General features: G+C 39.5%; 1 protein-coding gene across 4 annotated transcripts in view; it reads right to left on the bottom strand.

Moving 5' to 3' along the window:
* LOC100764471 (cytochrome P450 2J3) overlaps positions 1-11850 on the bottom strand; it is a 28424-nt gene extending 16574 nt beyond the window's left edge. Inside the window, exons 1-4 of one of the 4 annotated variants that reach the window (XM_027400447.2) lie at positions 11549-11850; positions 3657-3819; positions 984-1133; positions 371-531 (exon numbers count right to left, since the gene is read on the bottom strand). In XM_027400447.2, coding sequence (XP_027256248.1) covers positions 371-531; positions 984-1133; positions 3657-3819; positions 11549-11758 — 684 coding nt within the window. In that variant the 5' untranslated portion in view covers positions 11759-11850. The remainder of the gene's footprint in view (positions 1-370; positions 532-983; positions 1134-3656; positions 3820-11548) is intronic. The other 3 variants (XM_027400446.2, XM_027400445.2, XM_027400444.2) reach the window with 3 other exon arrangements.
* Positions 11851-12442: the final 592 nt, after the last annotated feature.

The raw sequence follows: 12442 nt of genomic DNA, 5'->3' as shown, positions 1-12442 counted from the left end.
AAGAGTACTCTTAAAACAAGTTGATGAGATAGAAAGTATACTCAGAAAGTGACTGAGGTAGGAAGAGAGGCAAAGGAGACAACTGTAGTCAAAGATAACATTGTTATTTAATTTTTAAACATGAAATTTCAATGTACTTGTATATGTACCACTGTAAATATTAAAATAGTTTGTATAAATGTTAGAAATGTTTATATATGCTGGGTTCTTATATTACAAATAGATTTGTATCAATTTGACTTCTAAGACTTATTCTATACCCATTATATATTAGCTTCAAAAGTCTCCCAACATAAAGAAAAACCTATCTGTTTTTTAATCAGTCCCAATCCAATATACTTGCCAAAATCTGCAGAGGCAAAGAGCTTACCAGACACATCATTGATGTCTCCAAACATGTGGCTTCATCTAATAACCTCAGAAGCTCCTGAAACTGACCATCTTCATATCCAAAACGTTCCCCGAAGGTGATGGAGCAAATGATATTGGAAACTGCATTGGTTATCTTGAAGTGAGGATCAAAAGGCTGTCCTGGAGGTGGGGAGGGGCCATGTATCTTTTAAAGATATTGTGTTTCTTTCTTTCTTCTTCCCTCCCTCCCTCCCTCCCTCCCTCCCTCCCTCCCTCCCTTCCTTCCTTCCTTCCTTCCTCCCTTCCTTTTTTACAAATATTCCGCATTGTATGACATAAACTATACACAATAGAGCATAATATGAAAAGATCTAGTTACAGGGGTCATGGAACAATGCAAGGACTTTGTCAATATCTGAGAAGACACATAGATAACCAGTCTTTAACTTCAACAATGTGTTTGCATACTTAGCTATAGAACTCCTAGGGGAAGGGCATGGCTAGATGTTCACTGTTCAGTCCTCAGTTGCTAACACAGTGGAGACCAAAGACTAGGATTTACCAAATTAATAAGAATCTGTTCAATGAACTAAAGGGCTTCAGCCTCCTACACTGTCCTGTAAAGGGCTCACCTTCCTCCTCTCCTATGGCATTTGTTAGGTGGAAGGCCTCTTCCTGTATGCACTCCTCTAAGCTCTTCCTCCCCAGTCCAAAGTTCCTCAATGTGATTAGTGCAAACCTTCTTTGCTCCTTCCATGTCTGGCCATAGGACATGATCAATCCTGAAAAGTAGAGATTCCGCATTATGGCATTGTGATCCTGGCTTTAAAGTACCAGAAAAAAAACTGTATTAGACATGTACACAAGAAAAGAATAACCAAAAAGTGAATTGATAGCTATCTAGGCACAGTCTCATTGCAAGTGACTAACATGTTCTGATGACATTAAACAGCACATAATTTAGTAAGTACTTCTTATGTATTACATAAGTTTGTACTGATAGATACTCTAAGGTTTATGATCAACTAGCAAAATGTCCATTTCAATTGGTATAACACCGAGGCATGATAATGAATTGTAAATAATTTTTGAAAGACAATTAGTAGGTGGGCATCCAGGTGTTCAAATTCAACTTTCCCAGGTTCTAAAGCCCCAAGCTGATGAGTAGAAATGCATCTATTTATGCCACAATGAGTACCAGGATAAGACAAGGCATGTATTAATAACAAAGCAACAGAGGCATTACAGGGGAGGTTCCAGCAAAGGCAGACTTTCAAAGATCACAAATGACTCAAGAAGTTGAGGAGGATGAGCACTCCTCACATGCATATACACACAAACACTGAGGTGTAGGGAGGAGGAGCATATTGCTGTGGTTAGCATCCACTAGGTCTCAGCACACACACAACGCCACAGTCCTGTCCATATCTTACCTTTCAGAACAATGTTCAACTTTTTCAACATAGGTCCTGGTTTCCATCTCATGTGTTCTTTCATCAACTCAGTCATTTATTTCCCGAAACTCTCTATTCTGGATCGTTCAGTTACAGATTTTCTTCCTAATTCTTTGCCAGAAATTTCCTCTAATTTTTGTTGTTTTATTTTTTCTATCAAATCTTGAAACATTGGACTTTTTTAAGACTAGGTCTAAAACCTCCCTTCTATACCAAAATTTGTTGCAGGAAATCTAATGAACTCCTATAATTTAAATAACCTCTTATGATAGTCAAACTGTAATTTGTCCTGCAAGAAAAACACTCCTGAGTTGTGATTGTGACTATAAATGTTGCTAGTTAACAGGAATTTACACTCAGCACATGTATGACAGAAGTCATTATTACATTTTTAAAACAAGCACACACCATTCATCACCTTGTCTTCTATCAGTGTTCTTTGTGCATCACTCAAAGCTCCTGCAGTTTCCTGAGAACCCAGTTTTCCTGGCATCTAACTATATGTCATGATGACTTCTCTCTTGAATGACTTCAGTCCATGCGGCTTTAAAGCCACCAACCCAATCTTACCTACTGTCATTTTTTGTCATCTTGAGTGCTCAAACTGCTTTTATAATTTACAATGATATTATCTTTGCTATCTTCTGTTCTGTACCTGGCATCCTAAATGAACCTCAAAATGTGTAGTACTTGATCTTTTTCTCCCAACAAAAACCGCTTAAGAGTTTCTTTTGATGCTTTGATGAAAACCAAGAGCTGGACTCTTTCTTGCCAACCTCAACAGTTTTATATGTCCATTTAAGTATTCCCCTCAGATAGGATACTTGCCACTCTGGATACCTTGCAGTTCTTCAAGATCCTTTCTTTCTTGTCCCATCAAGGATATTCTATCCCTATTGAGTAGTTTTTAAAAGTATTGAATGAATACCATTATTCCAAAACCTTTTTCTGAATCCTAAGCCAACTTGGATAAAAGCATGACAGGATTTTAATCAGTGTAGTTAACTGATCCAGACTTTCTAGTAGATGAATTATATGTCATCTGATTAGAATGATTTGTATCTACTTGGTAAAAGTATTAATCAATTATTCCAATGACTCTGCTTCTCCTTGCAGATAATGTAGTCAAAGACATACAATTAATGGTTGAGAGTTTCAAGGAGTAATTTGAAATGGCTAAAAATGAAGCATTTATAGGTTAATAGAGTTGAAGTCTGTTTTCAACTTTCAAATATGTAAGTTGATTTAATGATGCTAGTCTATTCTCACACTGTCTAGAATGCTAGATATCCCTGTGTGGCATGGCTTTAATGATGCAGTTTAACGAGCCATAAGCAAGAAGAGAAGCAGCAGTAGGAAGCTGACTCACAGTCATTTTCCTAGGGCAGACGGTTGGAGTGGGAAAAGGGAAGTGAGCACACAGTGTGTTTGGCTGAGGAAGGAGATGCTGTTACTTCCTATCCATGCATCTAGAGTTCGACTACAGGACACAGGGTTTCTCCAAATCTCTCTTACAGGGATACACTGTAAGTCCTGTGATGGTTGCTTTCATCTAGGAAATGTTGCATTTAGCTGACTTTGAAGATAACATTTCATGAAGGATTGTGTTTACAGAAATATAAAATTACAGACATAGAGGTACCTTTAACACATCATACACACATTTTAAACTGTACTAGAAACCATAGTATCTGCACTCTTTTCTTTTTTAAAAATTTCATACATGTGCAATACATGTTGACCACATCCTTTTACCACACGTTTTTACTATTACGTGTCCCATTTTTCCATGAAGATTCATGTTCTTTTAAACAACACAATACAATCAATAGTGTTGCCAGTGAAACTTACCATTGTTACTAAAGACACGTTCTCTGATTGGTGTAATGGGGCGTTTCAAAAAATTTTGTTCCATGTGAGTGAAAGCTTCTTTGATCAAGGGCAGTCCAGTTATGACCACTGAAGGGATGTTACCATAATCCAGGCTAATGAGGTTTCCATACTTCTTCACAAACTGGAAAACATTTAAATAGCCTTAGTTAAGAGTGTCTGTGTCATGGTTTCAAGGGCTGGCAGACATGAGCATGTCTAATGGGACTTAGGTTGAGAGGTCTCTGTTAATGGGAGTGGAGGGATGCACCTTGTTCTGTGGTAATGTTTCTGAAAAGGTTTCCTCATCCTCTAAACCAAATTCAAATTCAATTAAAATTGGAATATATTCTATAAAAATCATTGATATAGATCAGTGTGAGTTGAACAGGCATTTAACATATTTTCCTAAAAGAAGGTATAAGGATATAAGTGTCAACAAATAAACAAGGACTCTATACAAGCATCCTAAAAACTCATGTGATCTGACAAGGGCTGAGGAAGGTCTGTTCATGTTTTGTACAGCTTGCATAGACTTCTTAGAAAATCAAATATCTGTTTATCCAGAGGATAAGGTTGTCTATACAGCACCTGCCAGATATGAGATGTACATGTGTAAATACTGAGACTAAAACTAAGGGAAGTTCATATACCTGTGTGTAGAAAAGGTACATTGGTATACCAGGAATGTTACAGTACTTTTTTCTTCATCTGCATTTCACCAAATTCCAATTCACTTTAGAACTTGAAATTTCTTCTTATACTTTGATTTATGCATTCATCAATAAGAATTGAGTAAACTTCAATGTTTCCCTAGAAGCCTTTAAAAGAAAGCAAGGTCTTAAACCTGGAATCCAGTGAAGGCAGAAATTTAAAGGCATTGGTCCTCAAAGAACTTGAGTTGTCTACGTACAAGCGGGTTGTAGAAAGCATGGAAGCCTGAGTAAAATTACAGTGTTAGTGTAGAGAAGAGAATGCTTTTGTTTAATAATTAGTAGACATGAAAAATACAATAAAGGGTAGAGGCTAGAAGTGGAAACATCTCTGAAAATCTGGAGTGATGAAAGCACATAGGCTCTATGGTTAACTGACTATGTCCTCTTTGGGCAGGTGCTCTCTTCCAAGTTTCAGAACCCCCGGTTATGAAATGGTTAAAGAAAACATCCCCCATCAAAGAGTTCTGTGGGATATAATAAAAGCAACAATGTGAGAAGCATGCTGTTTAGTTCCAGGCACCCAGCCACTCATTCCATCTCTGACAAATGAATGAGCTCTGTGTTCAAAGGCTTGGAGATACAAATGAATGATGAAAACCAGGACAAGAGCCTACCAATCCCAGATAGCCACACAGACTGAGTGGGTATTTAGTATGCTTTTTTGCTTTACTTAATTATTTATAACTGTTTTACTGTAGTTAGGATTTTCTTCATCATTCTTAAATGGCAATTAAGCTGGAGGCAGGGTAATCTAGCCAAACTTAGGTTTTGCCTGGAGGAGGCAAATTGCCAGGCATTATACCACACTGAAGACAACTACATTCATGTTGAGATGTCCATATGCCCTTAGAGTTTAGTGGAAGATAGAGTGGTGAGCAGCCATGAGGACGAGGAGGTAGTTTGGGAGAGGACAGTACCCACAAAATGCATATAATGTGTAAGACATTGTTTGCTTTGAATGATGTTATGTGATCAATATCAAAGTTCCTTCCATCTATGTTCCCAAGGGTCAGAACTATGCAGACCCAAGCTCTGCCTGTGGTCTAATTGCAACAGTAGTGTCAAACAGAGGGTTCAGGTCCTTCAGGTGTCTTTGGTCTTCCACCCCTTCCCCATCTCCATGTACTGTCACTCTACCACTTTGAGACCTGAACCCATGGAAACACTGTCAAATCATATGCCACGATTTGGCCTCATCTGAGAATCTTGAACCCACATTGAAGACAGCCTATTTTGCTATTTATCCATAGGTTTTAATAATTTCATTTAACCTCAGTCAGTCTGCCCCATCTTAGTCATAAGCACAGAACCAATAAGGGAATGTATTTTTACTGTAAGAGCTATCAGTAATGGACACGTGAATATCCAGTAAATTTCTAATTTTATTTTGGTGAATGCCTAATAAGGAATCTATGGAAACAACTGAAAATTTAGTTTAAGGTAAATGACTCCCCACTGGCAATAGGAACCACCCACCTTTTGTCCTTGAACTTGAGAAGGATCCAGAAGCTAAATTCTGAGGTAAATGACTAAATTACTTTTCCTTTCCTTTCCTTTCCTTTCCTTTCCTTTCCTTTCCTTTCCTTTCCTTTCCTTTCCTTTTCTTTTCTTTTCTTTTCTTTTCAAGACTGGGTTCCTCTGTGTAACAGCCCTAGCTATTCTGGAGCTAGTTCTGTAGATCAGGCTGGCCTCAAACTCACAGAAGTCCACCTACCTCTGCCTCCAGAGTGCTAGCATTAAAGGTGTGTGCCACCATTTCCCCATGCCTTTTTCATTTTTATCAGCTCTTTGCCTATGTATATTTCTAGTTCAGCAGAATTATATCAATAAGCTTTATATTGTTGCCAACCAAGTAAAGACCTGCAAGTCAATTAACCTCTGGATCTATAGCCTTATGATTCGAAAATGTGTCAGTGGTGTCTACAATTGTTTCATGTAGATTAAATGTCAGGTGATGTCTCAGGAGAAGTCATAAGACAAGGTATGTTTTTCACTGTGCAACATAAAGTCAATAAAAATAATTTTAAAAGAGGATAAAAGGAAGATAGGTCATGGCTGGAGTGATGGCTCAGTGGGAAGGTCGCTCTTCCAGATAATCTGGGTTCTATTCCCAGCACCCACATGGCTGATCACAACTGTCTGTAACTCCCATTCCAACACCCTCTTTTGGCCTCTGTGGGCAACAGGCATGCATGCAATGCACAGACATATATGCAGGCAAAGTATTCATATACATAAAATAAAATAATTTTAAAAATACAAGCTAGTACAGAAGGCTAAAACAGGATTAATAGAAAAAATGAAGAACAATGGATTAAAATATGAGATATAATAGCTAAGGAAAACAATAGGACGTTAGTAGTAGGAATGAAATCTCCAAGTGTAGTATAAAGAAACAAGGATCAGCAGAGGGAATGCTTAGAAGAAAGAGATTCTCATTCCAAGGATTAGTGAGACCAGACACTGAGCTATGAAGAGCAACTTGAGAAAGATTTCACTGTGTCAAAGCCCTTAAACTTAAGAAGGAACAAAACAGAGTCAACCAGAAAGAAAATGAAAAAAAAAAAAACGTACCAATTAACTTTGCCATAAGAAGTAGGTAAGAAGGTTTATTAGTCTGAATTCTTAAAGCATTGGGAAGTGAGGTGTGCAGTGTGTGTGTGTGTGTGTGTGTGTGTGTGTGTGTGTGTGTGTGTGTGTGTGTGTGTGTTAATAATGGGCACATGAAACCCAGAATCTCTGTTGCCTCAAAGTTTAACATGCTTCTTTGTTTTTTGTTTGTTTGTTTGTTTTCATTTTGCAGACAGGGTTTCTCTGTAGCTTTGGAGGCTGACCTGGAACTCGCTCAGTAGACCAGGCTGGTCTTGAACTCACAGAGATCCACCTGCCTCTGCCTCCTGCATGCTGGTATTAAAGGCATGAGCCACCACTACCCAGCTTCTTTGTATCTTCATGTATATTCATTTGTGTGCATGTGTATGAGCATGAGTATGGTGGCCAGAATTAAATCCCAGGCATCTCTCTAAGGGGCAATACACCTTGTTTTTTCTGTTGTTTGTTTTGTTTTGTTTTGAGTCAGGGTGTCTCATTGGTTCAAGACAGCTATGCTGGCTAGCTAGTGAATCCTGGAGATTCACTTGTCTTCTTTTTCCTTGCCCTTTGATTAAAAATCCAGGCTACTACACTGGGCTTTTTAAATATAAGTTCTGGGGACTGAACTAAGTCTTTCCACCTGCATGGTAAGCATCTCCCAGCCAAAGGTCAATGCCAAGTGCTAGAAAGTTTGATAATTTTAGCTTCAAGAAAGTCACAATCCAATGCTGATCAAAACTCACTTCTTATTATCACAGTGTCTATCAGTTATTTGACAAGGGAAAGTCAATAAGCACATGAGCGAACCAGGACCAGGTCAGGTTCCTAGAAGAAGTAGCTGCTCATGAAAAGTGAGATGGGAAGCAAGGTGGAGGAGTGTAATGGTTACATTTGTGCCTTCTGGGTCATAGGTCTTCAAAGTTTCTTTCTTGTCAATTCCTCTTCCCTATGTTCTAGAACACACACAATTGAAACTGTGGAGGATCAGAGCAATAATACAAAAGCAGCAGGACTTCTCAAGTGAGCTTGTGGTACAAAGCAGCCTTTGCATTTTGTATATCCAGACTCCAGATTCTCCACTTTTGAGAGGGGAAAGTGTTAATTTTGTGTACACCATTGTATTTGGGATGCTTTGGAACAACTAACTAGAAATGAATGAAAATATCTAACATGTCTAATGTATCTGAGATTTTCTCTATGTAAATGATGTTCCAGGTCTGAAGAGATGGCTCAGTGATTAAGAGAGAAGCTCTTTTTACAGCGGACCACAGTTTGGCTCCTAGAAACCATGTTGGTTGGCTCACAACTGCTTGTAACTCCATTTCCAGGGGATCCAACAGTGCCCTTTTCTAGCCTCTACAGGTATGTGCTCTCTCTCTCTCTCTCTCTCTCTCTCTCTCTCTCTCTCTCTCACACACACACACACACACACACACACACACACAATAAATTGTTAAGAAAAAAGTGTTCTCATAAAATTCAATAGATTGTACTGGAGAAACTTAAGAAATTGTGACTTGGAAGGGGAGTGCAGGTTCCACATGATGAACAGGAATCAGCTTCTTCGTTGTCCTGTTTTAACTCATGCTACCTCCTCCATTTAGAATGACTTATCCTTTTACTCTACTAGATACTTGTTAAACATTCTTTTAATGGCAACCCAATTTAGGCCATCATACTACCAAAAGTTATCCCAGAGCTTCTCACCCATTGCCGTTTGATCTGATGCCACACTTGGTGACCAGAATCTACATATGATCATCTTTCATTGTGCCTGCCATAGTAAGCACTTAATAAATGTGTATTCACTAAATAATTCCATAGATAGACAACTTCTAATTGTAGGAAGAGGCAGGAAGTGCAGAGAAAAAAATGTTGAGTCAAATCATGTTGGGTTTAAGCCCTTCATTGCCGTTACCTCAGGGACCAACATAGGAAAGTCGGATTCCTGTTTTTCTACAGTTTGCTCAGTAGAATATGGAAATGCTAGCAGAAGGCAGCTCACATTTGTGCCTGTCATGGAACCTGAAGAAAAAGGAGCATTCGATCCAAAGGGAAGGCCACCAGACTGTGAGGATTGTTTCCCAGTGGCAAGAATCTAAACAATTATTAGTGAATAGTATCATTTTACCTCACTTGTTTATACACAGAAATATCAAACTGTAAACTCATATAAAGTACCAAATAAATGGATGAAAAATGACACACCTGGGAAGAAGAGCCCAAATGGTTCATCATGAACCATTGTTGTGACATCAGACATTTTACCTAAGCCCTGTAGTCACATCTAATTTAGTGGCAAAAGAAAGATATAGATGAATATTTTTAATCAACTCAAGATCAAGTAAAATAATTTCTTTATCATGCTAATCAAAATAGCAATTGACAGAGGGTAAACTCTAACTAGAGTTTATTATTTTTTCCCAAAGCCATGAAAAGTGCAGAACAGCAGGACAGGACCTCTTCTTCCAGCCTCTATGTCTTTGAGTTTAACACACACACACACACCCAAAAACACTGAATGGGGGGAGAAGAGGAGGGAGAGAGAGAAGAAGGACAGACAAACAGACTTCCCAGTGGCGCTGGAGACTTGACTACCTTTTTGTCTGGATTTGTGTACTTGAGAAAATCATTAGGTAGGCAGACAGCAAGGATGCACAAAGACTAAACACATGTCAATAAGAGAGAACTGATATTAGAGAGGATTCTGATTAAGAGAACATGTTTTTGTTTTTGTGTCTGTATTCCCTGGATGACTGTTTAACAAATTAAGTGAAAGGGCACTTATTACAGATTTCTTTTTTTAATAATTAAAAAGTATTTATTTGTTTAATTTGTATATGACTGTGCCTTTGCCAGTGTATGTACATACGTACTGTACAGGTACATAGCCTGTCCATGTACAGAGGCTTGAAGAAGGCATCTTATGTCCTCCTTTTACTCTGTCTTGCTTCTGGGTGTCTTTCTGAGCCTGGGGCTTTCATTTTCTAGGTTAGGCTCGAAGTCAGCAAGCCCCTCCCTTGATCCAACCTCCCTTGAAGGTGGGGTTGCAGACATGCAAAGGATTCCTGACTTATTGCATTGCATCTATAATCCAAACTGCCCCTCATGTTGCACAGCGAATTCTCTTAATTTCTGAGCCATTTCCATGCCCCCTGCCACACACTTAAATTTGACAATGATGTAAAAAACAAGACTGTAGAGAAAAGACAGCGCCTTCAACAACTGGGTCTGGGAAGTTTGGATAGCCACACGCAGAAGAATAAAATTATATTTCTATTTTCCACCCTGTATAAAATCAATTCAAGATGGATCAAAGACTCAACTTAATACAGAAACTCTGCAACTGCTGGAGGAAAACATTAGCAAACACTTTAAGATAGGAAAGAAGTTTTTGAAAAAGTCTGCAATAGCACAGGAAATAATCCTAATAATTGAAAAATGTGCTTTTATGCAGGTATCTTTTGCACTTCAAACAGTCTAAAAGTGGAGAGACAGCATATAGAATGAGAAAACAATCTTTGCCAGCTATACATCTGACTTATGAATAATTCCAAAATATAACACTAAAACCCATATTAATTATTTAATAAATGGCCAAATGAAGTGAACAATTTTTGAAAGAAACAGAAATGGCCAATACATATTTGAAAAAATATTCGGTATCCTTTGTCAGTCTCCAGGGAAATGCAAATTAAAACTGCATTCAGATTTTGTCTCTCTCACCTGAGTCAGATGGCTATTGTGTAAAGAAAACAAATGCCAGCAAATGTTGGTGAGCATGTGGGAAAGACAAACCCCTTATACAATGGAGTTGTAACCTGGTACAATTATGGAAATCAGTATGGAGGTTCTTCCAAAATATAAGATGTCTGAATCTTACTGCCTCACTCTGGGTGGTCCCTGAAGAAATCTGTAAGTCACAAGAATCCACAAAGACCCATGTTTATTACTTGTTTCTGTGCTGTTTACAAAAGTTGAGTGGAATCAGTTTGGATGCCAACCAACAGACAAATGAATAAAGGATGTGTTATGTATACACAGTGGAGTTTTTTTTTTTCAGTTGTAAAGAATATGTTGTTGTTGTTGTTGTTATTTGCAGGAAAATAGGATTGAAGATCATCAGATTGAGAGAAATCAGATTCAAATGAATGTCATGTTTCTTCTCACATTTGACAGAAAAGTAGAAGAAGACTGAGAAGGGGGCAGGAACTAAGGGAAGCCAACGTTTCTTAAAGCAGCAGCATTTATTTATCCGGGGGAACTATCCTGCTATCTGTCCACTCAACATACTTAACCGAAATGAAATTATTCATTGTGTGTTGTCAGATCATAGTGGGACAACAATGGAAATCTTTCACACAAGGGTGTTAAGATCAACTTTTTGGCAACACAAAATCGTGTGTCATAAATGAAGGCACAGATTAGAAACTAGCTCTACTGGCTAGGTTAGCCTACAGACAGCATCAGATTACAGCCAGGTCCTCCCGCCCCCCATGGCAGGATCCCTGGCCCTGCAGCTCCGAATTAGGTCATGGCACAGCAGGCACTCCCACCCTTTCTCACCTGCTGAATCACCAGATGCAACTGCTCCAAATCCAGCTGGAACAAGTTTCCCACAAAGGGCAGGCGCCAGGGCCCTGGAGGGCAGTTCTTGGGGCGCCTGGTTTTTAGGTAGTTGATCAGCAACAAGAAAGTGAAAGCAGCCAGCAACAGAGTCTTGGGATGGAGCATTGCCCAGATGGCAGCCACCAGGGAACCTTTGGTGACAAGCATGGCAAGGGTCTGAGCTGGGGCTGGTTCCCTGGGTCACTGCCTGGCGCTGACAGTAGAGACAACACCTCTGCTAAGTTCCACCCAGTTTCTTGCCGACCACGCCCTTCTGGGTCCTACCAGAGCCATTGCTCTGCATTGTTTACACCATCTCCACTGGCCCCGCCCCGTTTCTCTCTTCTGCCTGAGAACCTATACCCTGCTCCTCAGTATTGGGTAACGATGGAGGCTTCAGCAGATCCCTCTGCTCCTCTTTCTGCACTTTCACTCAATCTCCTCCAGGCTCCTCCCTCTTAAGCCTTGCCCGGGTGCTCTCTGGTTTGCCCCTTTCCCCAACATCTGATCACCTGCAGGTCCTTTGCCTCCACCCCTAGGTGCCAGGTACTGTGTTCCCAGCACTCGCCCCCAATGTGGTTTTAAAAAGAGCAAAGTCCATTCTTATATTTTTGGTTGTGAGCCTAGCCTTTAACGGCTGAGCCATCTCTCCAGCCCGCAAAGTCCATTCTTAAAGGTTCTGAGGAGGTTGGAGGTCTCACACCAGGAGGCATAGTAATTAAAAAGCTACATGTCTCTGGTCACAGGCACCAGAGGAGGAGGGGGCAATTAACCCCTTTGTGAGAGCTGAGAGAAGAGACATATGCCAGGTCTCATATTTTATTTATTATTTTGAGACAGGGTCTCACTAAC

This window comes from Cricetulus griseus, chromosome 2, assembly GCF_003668045.3.
Source record: "Cricetulus griseus strain 17A/GY chromosome 2, alternate assembly CriGri-PICRH-1.0, whole genome shotgun sequence".
Lineage (NCBI taxonomy): Eukaryota > Metazoa > Chordata > Mammalia > Rodentia > Cricetidae > Cricetulus > Cricetulus griseus.
This window is presented reverse-complemented; position numbering and strand designations above follow the sequence as displayed.